Source organism: Stigmatopora argus, chromosome 19, assembly GCF_051989625.1.
Source record: "Stigmatopora argus isolate UIUO_Sarg chromosome 19, RoL_Sarg_1.0, whole genome shotgun sequence".
NCBI lineage: Eukaryota > Metazoa > Chordata > Actinopteri > Syngnathiformes > Syngnathidae > Stigmatopora > Stigmatopora argus.
The window spans coordinates 11,489,456-11,507,893 of NC_135405.1; the positions used below are offsets into that span (position 1 = coordinate 11,489,456).

The 18,438-nt window shown below is 44.5% G+C and overlaps 2 protein-coding genes and 1 long non-coding RNA gene across 4 annotated transcripts; 1 reads left to right on the forward strand and 2 right to left on the reverse strand.

Annotated features, from left to right (window-relative positions):
- Positions 1-1,736: 1,736 nt before the first annotated feature.
- LOC144064542 (uncharacterized) lies at positions 1,737-2,210 on the forward strand. The gene is made up of 3 exons (XR_013296816.1): positions 1,737-1,783; positions 1,871-2,020; positions 2,147-2,210. It is a non-coding gene; the product is annotated as an uncharacterized LOC144064542 (long non-coding RNA).
- Positions 2,211-2,467: 257 nt separating this feature from the next.
- LOC144064536 (uncharacterized) lies at positions 2,468-7,217 on the reverse strand. The gene is made up of 7 exons (XM_077587165.1): positions 6,973-7,217; positions 5,156-5,344; positions 4,019-4,148; positions 3,845-3,946; positions 3,616-3,650; positions 3,520-3,546; positions 2,468-3,357 (listed from the first exon to the last, which is right to left on the reverse strand). The coding sequence occupies exons 1-7, from the start codon at positions 7,121-7,123 to the stop codon at positions 3,074-3,076; spliced, it is 918 nt and encodes a 305-aa protein (XP_077443291.1). The 5' UTR covers positions 7,124-7,217; the 3' UTR covers positions 2,468-3,073.
- Positions 7,218-9,188: 1,971 nt separating this feature from the next.
- On the reverse strand, positions 9,189-17,983 carry LOC144064517 (bromo adjacent homology domain-containing 1 protein). 2 transcript variants are annotated; one of them, XM_077587137.1, is made up of 7 exons: positions 17,481-17,983; positions 11,985-13,499; positions 10,990-11,315; positions 10,751-10,910; positions 10,590-10,669; positions 10,209-10,300; positions 9,189-10,110 (listed from the first exon to the last, which is right to left on the reverse strand). In XM_077587137.1, exons 2-7 carry the CDS (start codon positions 13,477-13,479, stop codon positions 9,915-9,917), a joined length of 2,349 nt encoding a protein of 782 aa, XP_077443263.1. In that variant the 5' UTR covers positions 13,480-13,499; positions 17,481-17,983; the 3' UTR covers positions 9,189-9,914. The 2 variants fall into 2 exon arrangements, with proteins under 2 accessions (XP_077443263.1, XP_077443262.1); XM_077587136.1 differs by lacking the exon at positions 17,481-17,983 and adding an exon at positions 14,105-14,417.
- Between the last annotated feature and the right edge of the window lie 455 nt (positions 17,984-18,438).

Consider the following 18,438-nt stretch of genomic DNA (forward strand, 5'->3'; position numbering starts at 1 on the left):
ATATACACATCCTGTTAATCAATGTAATTACTACTCACAATGGAAGAAAATATTATTTTTTATTGCTTGGCTGCACACTTCATCAAATCAGACTTGCAGTCCTCCTGCGACCTTTGACCCATTAATATTGATGTACTTTCATCTTTCGCAGATGCACCCAGATTATCAACGATGTACAGCTCGAAAATAAATATTATAATCTCCGCAGCAATCATGGTCCCAAAGTAATAAATCCCCGCCATATTTACACCGCACATGCTCTCTTTCTAGTACACGTCCCGCTGTGGTTGACCGGCAATTCTTTTATTGATCCACTGACATCGCTTTTGCGGTGGTCACTGCATTCTAGTCCTAGTTTACCCCACAACACGCACGACTACTATTCAAATAACAGGATTATATTTTCGTTTATGCATTACTGTAATTATATTTTCGATTTGATGTTCGATGTCGATGTATTCTTACGACAAAAACATCATATCTGCAGTCGACCTATATCTAAAAATGGATTGACTTCAACCTCACGTAGTTTTCATCGGTCACGGATGATATGATTTTCTATTTATGTGGTCGCAAAAAAGACAGAAATCATTTTCCCCAGCTGCAGGTGGTCAGGAGCAAAGTGACAACTGGAGATGGATGGGCGGTAAACAACACACACACACACACACACACACACACACACACACACACACACACACAAATGGGATGCTAGCAGATACACAAAATGGTGGAGGGGACATACACATTCCCCACTCACCCCCCCTGCCTTCAGTGCTAATGACTCACCCAGTGGGCTGATGTCACCCAGAATGCACTGGGTGACAGGTCATATGATAGCACACCTGCACCGGACATTCCCCGGATACTCACATACACACATTAAGGTCGTCAGAATGCATTAGTATTATTGTTAATGTCAATTCTCTCTCCCACAATAGATGTCACAATATTATTACACAATATTACCTCTTAATTCATATTTCCAAATCTGAAAAGTAAGGCGTAATAGGCAGAATCCATCTTGTTGCCTTTGCCCTGCATTCAATGGGCCTAACAGCTAGTATTATTATTCATATGGGTCAAAACGCCAGCCGTCAATATGCATCGGGTGGCGTGGATGACATTCGGTCCCGCTCATCGATCCCGCTGTTGGACAACGCAAGTGGGAAGGAGAATGCTTAGTGTGTAACCAGTCAGAGTCAGTCAAAGAAAACAGGGCTATTGAACAATAGGAAATCATTTTAATGGAGTTGAGAACCTTTATTTACACATTATGTCTCTCAATCTATCATATTTGATGCAGTCATGCTCAAAATACAGTGGTGCCATACAGTCTAAAGTCATTATATAGTCCCTAAAGTGTGTTTGGAATTTTATTTTGTTGTTTAAATGTGTGGTTAGAACATATTTTTAATGTAGTAGATTACTTGTGGTTGTAATTATACAACAGCTAAAAAGTAAAAGACAGACAGGTACAACTGCCCTTCTTTTTACTTGATTGAATGAATTAAAATTCATTAGTAGTGAATTAGTTAAAAATTCATGACGTGAGCCATAAAAAAAGTGCATTTTTCTGACCAAACATTATGAAACTAACAGCGAACCTGATTGGTTCAGTACCCGGAAGTATATAACAGTTTAAAGGGACGTCTCGTGTGCACACATGCTGGACAAACACGTGATCTCTACGGGCCAATCACAACAGACTTCAAAAATTAAACAGTTGCTGTAGTTGAATGGCGCGAAAAGGCGGAACCCCTCACCGAGCCGAGTATTCCATGTAAATTTGGCATTTCTTATTCTTAAAAAGAGCTAAAATATCTTATTATATCATTTTATTGATCCTGTGCGTGTGTCAAACATCCAGGGGGCTGTCGGTGCCTTCGAAATCGGCGTTGCTAGCGCCTCCTGCCGCTTTCTCGATGTGCGGCGGCTAGCTTACCCAAAGAGCAGGGGGAGAGGAAATGCCCCACAAATAAACACCGTTTCCTGGTCAACTATGTTTGTGGGGGTACAGGTAATTAGTCGTGCCGGTTCCGTTTCACTACTGTACACTTTTGTTCCACGAGTTAAATGTCGGGCAGATAGTGGCTGCTCGTCACTTTCGGGAAGCCATCGTTCCACCATGATTTTTCTCCACCAGGTAGCGACATGGAGCTGACAGGAAGCTAATTATGAACTCTTTCGACCTCAAGCAGCCAAAATAGGTACTGAGGGACACTGTTTTATTGTATTTATTTTAATATATGTATATATACATATATAGGTGGGTAGAAATCATTTAGTAACTAGAGTAATTGTGCTTTAAAAGTATCGTATGGTTGCATTACTGTACACGCTGTACTCGCCAGTTTGGTTTTTGTCCAGAGGAGGGCGCTAAATATCTGAGGGGGCTATAATCATTGTTATACGTGTATAAACGTATTTTTTAGACTTTAGGAACATGTATCAGTCCATGAGACAAGCTTTTAAAAGACATGATAGTAAAGTTTATTTATTGTTTCACTATACACTACCGTCTATTCCATTACACTCCATAATGTCTGTTTGCAATGCACATTGTGGAAATACTACTAAAGAAGCACTACTACTCACAGAAATTTTAAGGTAAAGATAGGATGTAAAAAAAACAACAACTTTAAACTAAAAGGTAAAATAGAGGCCAATATTCTTGTATCAACTCGGTTAAGACTGTTCTAAATCTAGTTAGTAAATATCCCAAAGCGTTATGTGACATCAAAAAGAGTGATTCTAATCAAACTAGCAAGTTTGGTTTAGCTACAATTACTTGTTCCAGTAGAAGTATATATTTGCTAATATAAGTAGGAGCTCAAAGGGGTTATTTTTCAAAATGCATGTACAATTAAAGGCCTCCCACAGAAAATGCAACACCTGAAATAAGGGTTTCTAATCAGTGTTCTGGTCTGAAATTAGAGTAAATTTTGAGAAAAAGTTAAAAAAAAAAATTCTAATTGGTGATTTAATTGGGGGAGAATTAAGCTAAGGAATATGGTTGGTTCAAATAATAATGGAAAAATGACAACAAAGTCAAAGTGTAGTTAATTGCTGGTCAGTAACAAATCTGAAAGTATTGACTTGAGGACTTTTGGGAGTTTTTGGAGCTGTTAGCATCCTGCTGCGCTTTCTGTTGACTTCCAACCTTGGTGCTGGACTTCTGGAGGTTCAACATGTAGGATGGGTTCTTCCTCCCCGCATCTAAATTGGGTGCTCCTCTCGCCTGCTGGGTACGCCCCGGTCGGTTGCCGCCCACGGGTACCGCGAGGGCGGCTGCTGCATTTGTCTCAGAAGACCCAGTCTTTCTTAAGAGGGGGCTCAGATAGATCTGCATAGTCACTAAGTGAAGCGGTGAGATGGGGAGAAGATGCCATGGAGGGGGAGGGAAAAGGTAACCAAGTCATGGTGAGATGTGGAAATGCAGGAAGGGTAGATACACAAATATAACTCAAAAAAGTCACTCCTAGATGGCGTTGCAATGACTTCAAGGGCGAAACCTACCTTTGCTGTGTGTCACTTTCCTCGTGCCTGCATGGTAACAACATGTTAATAACCAGTCTGCTTTGAAATAAAATTCTTAAAACAATAGTCCTTTACCTAAACTCATGGGACCCTCCTTGGATCTGGTGCCCCTATTGGAAATAAAATAGGTTATTATTGCAACAAATATCATTTAAAGACAATATTGTTGTGGGTTTTAGTTCTTCTCATTTAAGTATTCTTCCAGGCTCATAAATAGAACAACTGCTGTTTTTCTCTTGACTTATCATCAATTCTGCTTAGTTTTTGAATCTCAAGTTGGCCGGCGTGTAATAAACATTCACACCCTTCTTGTGTGCTGGTGTAGGACGATGCTGATGAAGATGGACGCGCTTTTGGGGTCCTGTAAGGACTGTCCTTCACGCTTCCTGCTGGACTCCTGACGCCACTGCACGAAATACATGACAAGTAAGGAGTCAGTTTCAAAGTTAGCTTTAAAAAAGTCACAATAGCGTTTTACCAGCGAGATGGTGCTGGGCTGTAGTTCCTGCAGGTTGCTCCAGATGGTAGCGTGGAGCTCTTCCTCAAACTGGCGACTCCCGAGGTAACTAGGGGGCGTCTGGGGGGCAGACCCATTGAGACAGGTCGCCCTAATGGGACAGACAGCCATCTTAACACAATAGCTTGTCTCATTATAACAATTGTCACATGTTAAAATCTTTGAAAATTGGGTAGGGATATTTTTTTAATTTTTCCGTCCATAATCTCGATCACATGTGTCAAACTGGCGGCCTGGGGGCCAAATCTGGCCCGCCGCATTATTTTGTGTGGCCCGGGAAAGTAAATCATGAGTGCCGACTTTCTGTTTTAGGATCAAATTAAAATGAAGAGTATAGATGTATATTAAATTTCCTGATTTTCCCCCTTTTAAATTAATAATTGTATTTTTTTAATTATTTTTTTCTGTGTTTTTAGTTCAAAAATCATTTTGTAAAATATAAAAAAGCTAAAACAAACATTGTTTTAGATCTATAAAAAACTGAATATTCAGGGCTTTTAATCCAGTTCTTTTAATCCATTACAAATAAAAAAATCTAAATATTATATCTAAAATGGTCCGGCCCACGTTAAATCAAGTTGATGTTAAAGCGGCCTGCAAACCAACCCGAGTCTGACACCCTTGATCTAGATGAATGTGTGATTGATTGCTGCCCTCTATTAGTTTAATTAATTGTTTTGTTGCATGAAGAAGCACTTTTAATGATTAAGGAAAATTTAATTTCATACTTGATCATTAGTTTAACTGAGAAATGGATTGATAATGCCCTAAAAACACAAACTAGGCCTTTAAGCAAAAAAATAGTATGAGTAGGGAAATTAATTAAATCTGTAAAACGTCAAATAGTATTTGTAGCGAATAGTATTAAAGATGTCAAGTGTGTTTCATTAAATAATGTCATTCAATAGGTTTTGCCTAACAGCACAAATAGGGAGAGATGATGCACTTTGATTCCAAGATGGAAATAGTGATTACTTTTGTTCATTATTTAACAACAAAAAAAGTCTCCTAGTCCTAATATGACCCTAAAAATGTCCACTCAAACTCAGTTTTGAGGGACAAAGCTGACGTGGGAAATTAATCCGCATCTTGGCCCACCTTTAGCACCCGACGTCCTCCTTCCCGACGTGGCGGCCCGGGGCTCCTCGGAGATGTTGAGCCTCTTGAGCACGTCGGCCAGGGTCATCTTCAGCAACTGGATCTCGTCTTCCTGCATCTGCATCCTCTGCTCCAGGTAGGTGAGGCGGTCGGCCACGTCCAAGTTGCTCGCCACTGAGCTGCGGCCATCTGGGAAGGGCAAACGCTTGACATCGCGCCGTGGGTTACGCAAGGCGCCTTCGCCAAAATCCCCTTTCACGTGATTAAGCTTGCCCATTTGACAGCTCGGTAAATTTTTGCATGCCACCCAAAAATGCTAATGATGTTATAGCGAAAAGAAAACATTTATACAACACACTAAAATATAGGCATGGCTTTTTAAATGTACACAAAGAAGCGTCCAAATTCAAAGTGTCCTGTTTTTGCAATGTCACACAAAAAAATAGAATTAGTTCTTAAAATATTTTTCCAAATAATGCTACTCGAGTAACCAAGTAAAAAGAACCAAAAATCCATTTAAATGTAATTTTCAAGCAGAAACAAATGATGACTCCCTAAAAATTTCGATTTTTTTGTTTTTATATCCATATTTCTAAGACTAAGCTTTCCGTTCCGACTAAATGAAATGAGGTCAGAGCCCAGCTGGACGCAAACGTCCCAACACGACAACAAAAGCATTAGTCTACCCCGCGAGCCGCCGGACGCCGACGAGGAAAATTCTCGTGGCGACTTGCTCTGCTCCTCCGCTGCTTCTTTAGCCAGCTTTCTCCTCTTCCTCTCCTCGCGGGAGCACAACCGCTCCGTCCTCCTGGCATCCCCGAATGCGCCGGTACGGGCCGGTTGTCCCGCCATCCCATGCGAGCGCCGGACCCGCCTCACGGCATCCGGGCCTGGCGACGCCGAGCCCGCTGCGGTTTCCACGGCGACTGGCAAGGCGAGGCGGATGCGCTGATGCTTTAAAAGCCTGCGCTCTGGTCTTAAAATCTCAGAGGGGATCCAAATCAGACTAAAATGTTGTATGTGTGTGAGGGGGTACAACCATAATCCCCCAGACTGAGCCTCTGTGACCCCGCCCCGGTGGCCTCGCACGTAAGTCTCCTGTCACTGACGGAGACCAAGAGGTCTTCGGTTCAAATACTCCAAATCTTCCATAATCTACTACGCCCCTTTTTACCAAACTAAAATAGGCATTTTGTATTTTGTATCATTTTGTATTGCGCAAATAGAAATTCATATCCAACATCACTAGTATTCATTTTAGATACAAGCTGTCATTTGCTTGTTTTAGTATTTATTTGCGAGGAAAGATTTCAGCTACAAGTGCTTAATGGTGACATAAAAACATTATTACTACTCCATATTAAGTAACTCTTGCTCGTGGTATAGTTACCGCCCTGTGATATCATTTTTATGTTTCTATAAGGTGAGTGAAAATGATGAGAAATAACTCAGAAGTCAATAAACCTTGCTATAATTGTATATGTGATTTCCTATTTGTTTCCTATTTTGAGCAAGTACAACACACACACTCAAATGAGGATTGGGATTAGAATAGCACTTAATCCCACTGCTGTAAAAGGGAATTAGCAGACACAAGCGCCATCTCGGCTGTGCAAAAACTGCAATCCCAGAATGCTTTTCATGTAAATGTCCTGTAAATAGCAGCTCACTTTCGGGAATCTAAAAACTTTCAGCCTTCTATATACTATTTGAATAGACATCCAATTTGTTTGCCCTGAAGAACTGGCAGCCAATGAGTTCCAAATGGTTTTCTATAAACTAATTGGAAAAAAAACAGAGACCGAAATGACGTCTACCTGTCATGGAGTCGCCATCCGGGGCTAGCATGGAGTCACTGTGATAGCTTCCCCTCAGCGAGTCCCTCTTGAGGGCCCCGTTTTCCTCGTCCATGCCCAAACCGGGGTCCACCAACTCTTCCGAGTCCCCCTCAGAAGTGGCCGCAGCCATGACCTGGGTCACCTTCCCCAAACGGCGGCTTACAGCCCACCCCCCAACACCCGATTTCCCCTCGGCCCACCACCCGCCTGCGCCCTGACAGGCTCTTTAGCAAAGACGCATTGAGAGGCGGATGTCTCTCCGAGGACAGATTAACAGCCCGCTAAGCCATCTCCTCCGCGCACTCAATCCAGTGGGGGGGGTGATAGACATATGTGTGCACGGTACAAGGGCTAACCAGCACTTTCCCATTTAAGAACTATAAAGAGAAATACGTAGTGTACTCGGATTGGCCAAGGTTTAAACGAATTTGAATTCACCATTATTAGCATTAGCTCATTAACTGTTGTTGTATATGAGATTGGAAGGAAAGGGAATAATAGGAGCAAGAAACCTGTATTTATTTTATTAAATCTCTTACTGTACTTGAAATATTTCTGAAAAAAAGGACACTCAGGCAGCAAATTTTCACAAAGAACTTCATTAAACCGTATAAATATTCTTTCATTGCAACATTAAAATCAGTAGGCGATGTTACATTAACGGAAGATAATATTTGAGGCAGTGACAACAACAAAAAAGACAATAATATCTCATAGACACAGCTCTACTGCAAAAATAGCTCCAACTTCTTTTTGCTCATTTTGATACCCTTTCCATCCGCCAGCCACTTTTTTTCCAAATATATCAAAATATACATCCACGGGAAGCATCGGCGCAGACCACAGTTTGCTTGCTTTCGACTCGCAACACTTCCTGTGTGACATGACAAAAAAACATGTCTGTCGCAGCTGCTTTACTATAACACGGAGGCCTTGAGATGAGAGCGTGTGGGGGGGCGTGAGACTTATTTTTTGCCTTCAGGCCCTTTAAAAAGAAACATTTGGAAGAAACTAGACAATCACATCAAGCAATGATGCCTATTTTTTTTGCTTTTAAAATAACACCACAAGCTAAGGCCCCTTTCCGACATTTTAGCATTCACCAAATAAATAAAATAATAATAATTCCCACCCATCAAAGCAGATCTTTTTCACATTGCATGCCCTCCATAAGTTAAATCAACGCTTTACGCATATAATACACTTGACTCCTTTTAAATATCCTTACCTTAAATATACTCAATACAGAGCTTGTGAAAATACTACACTAGGCGTCTATTCAAACAGTGCTTGGATTAAATATACACACTTAGTTTCATAAGGGGAATTAACAATTGTAACTATTCAATACAGTTAAGTTGCTTTACACCTCGGAGAGAAAAGAATAGTCATCTAAAAATATATTGCACGCGCCATTTTCGTCTTATTTAATTGGGAAGTCATTAGGATCAATACGACACGTGATCGGAATCTGATTAAGTTTTGACGTTTGCATTCACGACACAACTATGGCTCACTCTTTAGCGCTTACATACATAATATATTGGTAAGGAATGGCTTCAATCATTGAAAAGTAACTCTACTTGGACTTTTTTAGTCCAAACGACATCTTTTTGCTCAATCAAACAAAACATTACTAAGCACTTTTCCCTGTTAGACCATTTTTGGGGCGATGCTAGTAAAAACCCGAGACATTGTGAATGGACTTTGGTCATACATCAAAGTAAACGGCGTTCAGAAAAACAAAAAGCTTAAGATACAAAAAGCAAGAGAGCAGCGGCTTTGTGTTAAAAAGCTGTTTTTGTTTGGTTTGATTGCCTGAAAGCCTCTCTGGAAATAAAATAAAATAAAATAATACACACACACATCACACATTCCCACATTATCCACACTGACAACACTCTCATAGTCTACCCATGCCCGACTGTCCAATAGCTCCTCCTTCAGTGGAGATTCAACCTTAGCCACTGGCTTCCAAAGGGAACAAACATGATGCTAAGGTGCTTTAGGGGGGAAGACGCGCGCTAGTAGGCTAAGGGGGACGGCGGCGGCGGCGGGGGGAGGAGGAAGCGTGAAAATCAGATTTGACGGAAGCAGAAAATACAAGCGAGCTGACCGAGACTCAGTACAACGTTTTAGCCGTAACCTCTTCAGTTCTGTGCTTCGCCTCTACACACACACACACACACACACACGTACACACCATCTTTCCTTCTGGCGGGGTAACTGAAGCAAAAATAACATGACTTTTGGGACTCTTAAATGCAGTGGATTGAAATTCCATTTTTTTTCCGGGCTCTTGTCAATCGCAGAGCCTTAAAATTGGACTTTTGTCGGACTAAAAAAAGTTCACCGATTGGTCCATTCGATCAAAAAATAATAAAAAAAAACATTTAGCTGAGTACATTTCAGAGAGCTAAAAGCAAGGTTTTGGTGGAAAAAGCTTTGGGCTACATGACAACTCACTTATGATCTACTTTTCGTCCAAAACAAGCGGGACAAGACTTCAGGCTACTTCCTGGTCGGTTGCTAAGCAACTACGTCCAAATAAGGGTGAGCAGGGGGCTGTTGTCATGGAACTTTGCCCTTCTGGTAAACACCAAGAAAACTAGGTGCGGGTGGAAAAACTGTTAAATTGCATTAAAGTTAGCATCTGCATTAACAATGTCATATTCAAAACAACATTGCTAGAGCTAACATGTGCCTACGACATCACTGCCACATGCGAGGCAAAAACAACACCGCTGTGATGTAAACGCCAACGCTGTTTACTTCTGTATTGACTTAGCACGGGTTAGCTCGTGTTTTAAGAAGATACCTTATCAAAACTGCTCAAATGTTTTCAACTCAGTGCAGGTAAAGCAGAACAAATGTGCTCCCAATACGAGATCAAATTTAGCAGGGAATCTTCAGCGCAAAAATTACTGCGGGTTTTTCAGGAGGCGTCCATATCTGAAATCGTAGACGTGGCGGCAGAGGTAGACCAGCTCGGGGTCCACGTCTGTGGGCACAGAGCGGTGAGAGGGCGGGGCAAAGTCAGGATTGCAGGGCACCACGCCGCTTCCGCCGCCGGGGGGCGTGGCGCCCTCGGAGCGACGCTTCGTCAAGGCACAATATCTACAAACGCACCGACAGACGTAGTAAGATTAGTTTTGAAGGGTCCCGTGAACACGGAGATCCTGCCAAATTGCCACATCCATTGGGACATCCCTCACCTACAGTACTGGGCTAGCGGCAGGACGTAGCATCTGTCTTCAATGCAGGCCACGCTGTTCTCGTCCTGATGTCGGGAGGCGAAGATCTCGTTCTTAAAAAAAGGAGGAATGCGTAGTTGTAGTTGTTTGTTTTAGTACCAAATTGTTTGAGGAATCCCGTAAAGTTGTTTGCGTGTGAAGCTACGAAACAGATAGCATCAGCGCAGACCAAACAGTTGTCTGCAGCTCCACTGATAAAAAACGTCTACTGTCACCTTGTGTGGCGGCATCACAAAATGTCACGTAACTAATCGGCATTGAAGTGTTATTTTCCATTTGATTCAATCTGTCATTTGGAGAATGCCTTCCGAATCTGGTAACTGTAGCATAGCGTAGCCTCACCTCGCAGTGCGTGCTGGTGTCTCGGCCGCCCTGCGTGTGCTCCGGTCGGTAGTACCAGAAAAGACTCATCATGAGCTCTCCTGAGGCGACCGATAAACACACACACAGCCGCGTGTCAGTCACTTTGACGTTGATCCATAAATCCTTAGCCCCCCACGTACCCGTTTTGGGATCCTCCCACAGCGCCGATATCTTGGCCACGTAGGGTCGGGACTTCTTTCTGGGACCCGAACGCAGCAGGACCGTATCTCGCACACGGATAACCTCGCCGTCTCTCTCCACGCCTTGGTAACACTGCCTGGGCGCCGTTTGGTCCTCCCCCTTTGCGAAAATAGAAAAGCGTCATGTCTTTATTGTGTCCGCCATGTTTTATTTAGTATTATGCCTTTGCTAGAATTACCACAATAAAAACGTCCTTCTCCGTGGGTACCCCCACGGGCCGCCATCCGTTCGTGGCACGTCGGCGGGCGATTCGCTTTAGTTGCGACGACCGAGGCCCGCGGCTTTGGTCTCCGTTGGCGGGCCCGAATGGGTGGTCGGCGGTCGTTTTTAGCCGGGTGCGGGACGGTGACTTATTTTGCTCTTGGACTGACAGTGGGGCGAGTAGGTGGGGTTTGTTGCTTTGGGTACAAGAGGGCGCGCTAGCTAAAGCGCAGTTGGAGAGAGGCAAGGATGACGGCACCAAAACAGAAGGATTGTGGTCATCCTGGGGGGAGGAGTCAGTTTCTGGAAAATTGGGAAAGCAGCAATGTCATGCTTTGGGAGGTCACAAGTGCAATAACGGTTGAAACAAGGTATTAGATCATCTGCACTGCCAGCAAAGTGCATCACTGCACACCTAATATGGCCCTGTTTGAGCATTGCAAGCTAGCAGTCATCTCTCTCATAGCGGTTGGCTAGCACAAGGCTATATTCTCTAGCCTCATTACCTTTATCTTGATCGTCATTCTGAACATGTGTCGCCAGGGTTGGTAGTGTTTGAAATGAAATTATACTGAAACACCAAATTAGAAGCCAGTTTAAATGTGCTTCAGGGTAAATTAGATATTTTGCGATTATCAATATTCTCCCGTCAAGTATCGCTGCTGTAATTTGCTGTACACTGTTAACTTCGAAGTCATGTTTCTTTTTTGAGCAATTCCTTGGCACTATTATGTATCTTTCAAATATCATTATTGTGAGGTGCCTATCACAAGTCATGTCCTATCGTGAGGTTCTGACCGCTAACACAGACCAAGCTAATATCAAAAGATATCTGAAATCTGAGCTGTACTGAACTATAGTTTGCACAAAGCAGGAGATCAGATGATAAAAGTAAAAGGCCTTGTTTTCAGTGTTTACTAGCATAGCATTAGATAAGAAGCTCCCGAGGCTGTAGTCTTGTTAGCTACGGACCTGTTTTGATGCCGCGCGAGCATCCGATGCAGCCCGTGCTGAAAGAGCACCCCCGGCTGGTGACGGGGGGAATGGCCCTGCAGGGGTAGCCGCCCATCCCGCAGGCGTCCCCATAACACGGCGAGGCAACGGCCGGCGAAAAGTTCAGCGGCCCCGGGGCCAGGGGCGCCGGCGTCGCCGCGTGAGGCGGGTGCGGCGTGATTTGGACGTAGTAGCACAGGCAGGGGTGAGGGCTAAGGGAGAGCGCCGGGTGGGAGAGCGCCGGGTGGGAGTGTGTCAGGGACGGGGCGCTCACCAGGCACTCCCCTTTCACGGGGGCGCTGCTGGAGCCCAGGGCGCCCCGGCCCCCCGTTTGGGGGTGGCCCAGGAAGAAGGCCAGACGGTGGCAGTACTCCACGGAGCCCTCGGGGGGGCAGCAGTAACAGGGGCTCAGCTCCGTTTCCAGCTGTTCTTCCTTCACGTTCTTCAGGGTGTAGCCTAACATGCTCCTGGACTGGTATCCAGGTTTGGCTAGAGTATGGGTGCTGGACTCCCACTCCACTTTGGGCTCAAAGTCGGCCTTCTCCTTGCAAGCCGTGCAGCTGCAGTGCATCGGGGCGGCCTTTACGGGAGCCTCGTTTCGCTTTTGCCACGGTTCTTTGTGTTTGGCTCGAGGAGAGTGCTTCTGAGTCGGGATCGGAGATTTGGTCTTGCCATCCGACCCGGCGGTAGAAGGGGGTACGCTTCTGACCCTCTGCTTGGACGAGGCAGAAGAGCTCGTCAACTTGAGGAGAGCGGCGGCGTTAAGTCCGGCGAGTCGCCTCGGTGTGGGCGTGTCCAGAATCTCCAAACTCAAAGTTCGGGTCTCATTGGCTGTGGAAGTCCTGGCTTTCTTGACCTTCTTGGAGATTGGGTGGAATTTGTGAGGCGTGGCCGCTTTTGAGGCAATCCCATGGAAGGCCTTGGGCAGCGCTCCTACGTTTGAAGAACATCCTCTGTTTGGAGGTTCCTCTTGGGTTCTTTTGGCCGACTTGCTTGGCAGTTGGAGACCGGTGGCCCTGTCCAGTAGCAAAGTATTGACGGCCTCGGCGTTGAGGGAGGCCAAGCGTCGCTTGCGGGGTTGCGGGACGTGGGCGCTTAAGACCGTGGACTTGACCTTCGGTGCCGACTTAGCCTTGCCCACTTTCCCTTTCCCGTATTTGTCTTTGAGGGATCTCTCTTGGGGTTTCCTTTGGACGCTCTCGTCCAACCTGGTGAGGAGGACACGGCAGCTCAGGCCCTCGCCGAGCCTCCCTCGCAGGGGGTACAATTTCCGGTCCCATTTCCTTTCCTCCACTTTGTGAGCCCACTTGTCCTTCATCACCCCGTCATTTTTCCCCCGCCGGGCGACTTCGCCAATCTTCTTTGTCCGGCCAAAGCGGAGGGAGCGCTCCCCCCGGTCCCCGCCCGAGGCGCCCCCTTGTGGCTGTGGACTGCGGCGGTCCCAGCGGGAACCTTTCTGCTTTGTGTGGGTCATCACATGCTTCTGGAAGTGGCCTGAAACCGAGACATTGACATTTTAAAGGACGTATACACCAGTTAAGCTAATAGTTAACCTAGCATCTTCTACTTTCTTTTGTATTATTACTGCCATCTTCTTTATTGTATAGATACGGTATGTGAAAACCAGGAGGCCAGTTTTGTTTATGTGAAGGCATTGATAAAAAAAATTGAAGCCTTGAGGTGTTTAATATCTTTTTACAGACCACCACTTCAGTCTCGGTAAGGACATAACACAATTGACATAACAAAACAAAAAAATCAGTTGAACCACTTATCTCCACAAACTCATGTCAGGTCAATCGTATCTCAGACAGTGTAAATTTCATCTTTTTTAAAGAAAGAATATTGCCCCCGGTGTGAATGAAATAATCAAAAGCCTTTAATTATATGGGACTAGATGTTTTTCCTGTATAACAAATTGAAAGCATCTAGTAGGAAAACAGGCCTATCAGGTTAATGTTATCATACTCCAACTTTGGATTGAAGCTGAAAGCAGATCAACCAATGACACAAACAGATAGCTAACGAGCCAATCACCCGGTAGGCGTCGTCACGTTTGAGATTCTGTCAGACAACAAGTTTTGCTAGCCCGTACTCACGCACTTCAACGCCAAACATTCCACTACTACACATCCATACATGCACGCGGTAAAACAGACGGGAGGACGGGATACACCATAAAGCTTGACGTCGCTTGCCCATGTGAAGAGCCTCTAAATATGGGCTGGGGGAGGACAGGAGGGAGGTGGTGGGGGGTGAAGGAGGCGTGCAGGGTACATAGGCAAAATAAAAGGCAGCTTCTCCCTCCATTTCTCCCTTCGTGATCCCGTTTTTCCAAGCAGATTCCTCATTAGCCACACGGCGGAGGACGCGATCGAGCGCTTCGCCAAAAGGCGCCGACAGCTCCGAGCAGACCCCCCTTCCACATCCCCCATTGCCCCCGTCCCCCTCCTCCGCCAATAAATAGGACATTTTCAAACAAATTCCCTTCAGCCTCCTCGCCCCCCCGATCGGAACAAGTTGACGACGACCGCGATCCAGGCGACAACTTACCGCCACACTTCCTGCCGCCTGCCGAAAGGGGGAGGGTGGGAGGGAGCGATAAGGGGAGGGGGTGTCGGAGCTAGTGTGCGCCGGGGATCGAGGCGAGGGAGCTGGACTGGTGCGATGCTCGGTGGTGCGCGTTGTAGAAAACTACATTGTCAATGAACAGGCAGATTCTTTAAAAATAAATAAAAATATTTTTCTGTGGCATGCAAAATATAAATATATTTTGGCAGTGAAAATTAATCTGTTGGTTTTGATGCTCTTTCTTATCGGAGTGGTCGCCATTGACGGTAAAAGATGTCCAATCCATTTTGACTGGGAGGCCTGAAAGCATTTAACTTCTGCCACGCCTTCTTAGTTAAAAATGGATTGGGCGGAGATCACAGTCAATGGTACTGAACTTTTGATATTTTGTTGCTAGGCCAAAAAGCTAGAGTAATTTTGTGTCTTTCTGCAATTAACAAGTTCAGTTTAGTGGGTATTTTTACTAGGCTATACTAGGATAACGTTTTATGACAATGCAAAAATAATAACACAAGTATTCCTGATTAAGACCAATTGACACAACATGGACACAAATTTCTGTCTTTGCGTGAAGGAGCGCCAAGAGGGTTTATTGCGCCACCTGAGGTGGCTCGGACTCATGCGATCCATCGTGGAAAAAATGCTGGACCGGTGCTCACTCATTTATAGACTCATTAGTGTAGGTAAAACGATAATTGCTCTGACTCGATTATAAGCATTGCTTATTGAGGTTAATATAGAAGGTGGCGCTAATTAAAATGCTAGCCATAGATATTTATGACTCTTGGCGTTATGAGTAAATTCAGCTCCGACCCCCCCACTAGTAAATGACACCAGCAATTTTCACGTAGTTTTTTCTCACAGCGGAACAACTCGTTTTAGTAAAAAAATGATAATAACAAAATGTAGCCTGCTAATATTACAAGACTTTTGAGAATGACTATTGCTCAATGGGCTGAATTATAGATCAATGTGGATTTATCTTAGCTTAAAAGTGGATCTAAGTGCATTATAAAATATCCCTATATTGATTTTTTCTTCTAAAGCATGGGTATTTTCTCTTTTTTTATCATCGCCGTGACGATCAATGCATGCGAATCATTTCTCAAATAATTTGCGCACTGTATGACCCCCACATGTAATTTTTCAGTAATGTCATCGTCTCCCACATGACCTAATTGTCACACATCCGCCTTTACACTATATAAATATAGCGCGTCAGCAAGCAATGTACCCGTCTGTCCGCGTCATACAGCGACATCTACATAATCTTAAATTTAGTGCATACTGATTGGGCACCCTGGGTACCTTGGAGAAAATATTAGACTTTTAAGTGCGCCCTATGTGAGTAAATGTGTTGCATTTGTACATTTTCTATCGCTTAATAAGGGGAGCAATTGGTCTATGTTGTCAGGTATGGACACCCCTGCTCTGAATCCATACCCTAGCATCCAAAATAGTCGCTGGGGTCTCTTAGCATTTATCCCGTGTTGTCATGGCGCCTGTCTACCAACTTCTGTTGCACTTTACCGTGAGCATATATATTGTGTTGCTATTTCCCCCCGAAGGCCCTCCAATGAGTCACACGCCGAGAGCTAAACGCAGTCCGCAATAAGCTTGTGGACATAATAGAAATAAGGCGTCTTATTAAGGTCTTAGGTCACCGCCATTTATGCTCCTTCAGGTTTATTATGGAGCCCATAGGACTCCTTATTGAACACAATGCTAGCGACCTTTTTTCCTCCTTTAAGACGCCATATTAGTCATGTACTTTTTTAGAAATGTAATTATGAGGAGGCTTAGCAAAGAGGCTGGGCAAGGTTATAGAACGGAAATTCGATGGACGGGTGAGTCGGTCGGGTGTGGTTTGCGCACATTACAACACAGCTCATGATTGGTTTGCTCATATCTCAAGGTTTTGCTCCCAATAGGACAAATGTAAAACACGTATCTAACAATGTTATCTCAAAGCACCGTTGACATTCAACTTTCACATCTTAAAAACATGCTTGTTCCTTTTTTTGTGACAGTACTAAAAAGAATAAAATTAATCCAACAGCTAAAACTATTATTTCCAATATGTACATAGAAAATTCACACTTTACTTTCACACTTTAGAAAATCAATGTGCCTTTTTGGGTGGCAAATAAAAAGTGCAATATGTTCAATTGCTAGTTTTATTATATCTATGTATGACTGCAATGTTTCCCTTTTGAAGTCTTTACAATGCACTTTTACGACATACTGGTACATTTTCTGTCCCGTAAAAATGTGCAATCAACCCAAATATATGTCCGTAGACTGTTTCAATGTTTTTTCCTCACATTTTATACCGTTGATACGTTATTACAGTAAGTGATCCCTTAAAAGTCAAATGCTAGAAAGGAAGATGGGTTCATTTGTACATTTATTCATATTTATTTCGGTTTCCAATCTGTTCGAGAAGTCAACTGGCAGGATTCTATTGTTTTTTTTGTAGTCCCTTTCCATACCCTTGCCACTTGACTTTTACAGCACATTGGCACCATTTTTGCCCAACTAAAAGCTATCATAATTCCATAATTGCTCCGGTGGGTTACACTATAGACTCCCGAAGCATTTCTGATGGTGTTTTTATGGCACCGTACAGACTAATTAGCCTCCTTTCGCTCTATTACTCCAATGTTTGTCTTGCACTTTATCGGCTGGAGGAAAATGTGTGAAGCTGCTACTGCTGCTGGTATTGGTGCTGCTTACTGGCGCTTACTGGTGGGGGTGCGTGCACTGGGATAACAAACAAGTCCTGGACTACCACTCCCAGTCTATTCTTATTCTTTATAAAATCGCGTGTCTGGAAACATCCTCGCGATACGACTTTGTAAAGAGGCCCAAGACTAGAAGACAAAATACCAGTGGAGGACTTACCGCGATGGAGTTGAGCCTCGCAGCCGTTTCGAGCTCGTCGGTGCGGGGGCACCGCTCGCTTCCTAATAATCCGATCCGACGAGTCGTCGTCGGGACTGCGATTTTTTTTCAGGTTTTTTGTTGTTTTGTTTTGTTTCCACCCCCCAGCAAAGTCCGATCTCCGTTCACCGGCGCTTAGACTACTCCCAGGTCCCTCTTCCACTCCCCCGGAACAGGCGAGCCCCGCTCGGGCAGCTCGGCTCGCTTGTAGCCGCTAAACGGAGGCGAGTGCACGGATCTCCTCGCTTGGCGCATCGGGCGGAAACAACAACAAGCCTGGGCGGTTTTCGATCGCAATCCGAAGGGAGAAGTCCAATTCCTGGCTTCCTTTTTCAATGTTTAGAGGTGAAGAAGAAGAAGGAGAAGAAGAAGAAGAGAAAAAAAGGACGTCTACATCCTAGTCGCGCGCCGTCGGAGCATGTGATGGCAACATGGGGTGGCTTTTAAAGGGGTATCCACGCGTGACTATATATCGTGGGGCAGGCAGTACGTCGAGGGACCCGCCCTGATAACTTTGCAGGAGGGATCCACGGTGACGTAACTGGACACGAGCACCTGTGTCCATCCAGACTCCATCCGTGTGCCTGTTGCATGCAAGTTTGGCTTTTATGTGTGTTCACTTAGCCTGAAATAAAGTCTAAACTTTACAGCCAGGGGTGTCGAACTCACCTATGTTGTCTGTCATTCTGTCCTTTTGATTGGACAGGGCGAAAGACCCTTTTGGGCGTCTCACCAGGGACGGATCTAGAAGAATATTTATAGGGGGCAGAAACATTTTGAGGGGTGGCAAATATTTCATTGTGGGATAATACAGAGTGGTAAGTGCATCAGCCTCACAGTTCTGGGGTCCTGGGTTCGAATCCAATTTAGTCCACCTGTGTGGAGTTTGCATGTTCTCCCTGGGCCTGTGTGGGTTTTC

Excerpts from the sequence above, each read along its gene's own strand:
- LOC144064536 (XM_077587165.1), bottom strand. The coding sequence starts at position 7,123 with ATGGCTGCGGCCACTTCTGAGGGGGACTCGGAAGAGTTGGTGGACCCC. Across the intron at positions 3,651-3,844 it reads TACACCAGCACACAAGAAGG|GGGCACCAGATCCAAGGAGG; the intron begins GTGTGAATGTTT and ends TATTTCCAATAG. Across the intron at positions 3,547-3,615 it reads GGAGGGTCCCATGAGTTTAG|GCACGAGGAAAGTGACACAC; the intron begins GTAAAGGACTAT and ends GTTACCATGCAG.
- LOC144064517 (XM_077587136.1), bottom strand. The coding sequence starts at position 14,315 with ATGGAGGGAGAAGCTGCCTTTTATTTTGCCTATGTACCCTGCACGCCT. Across the intron at positions 11,316-11,984 it reads CTCGCGCGGCATCAAAACAG|AAACTGACTCCTCCCCCCAG; the intron begins GTCCGTAGCTAA and ends CCAATTTTCCAG. Across the intron at positions 10,670-10,750 it reads GTGGGAGGATCCCAAAACGG|GAGAGCTCATGATGAGTCTT; the intron begins GTACGTGGGGGG and ends CGGTCGCCTCAG.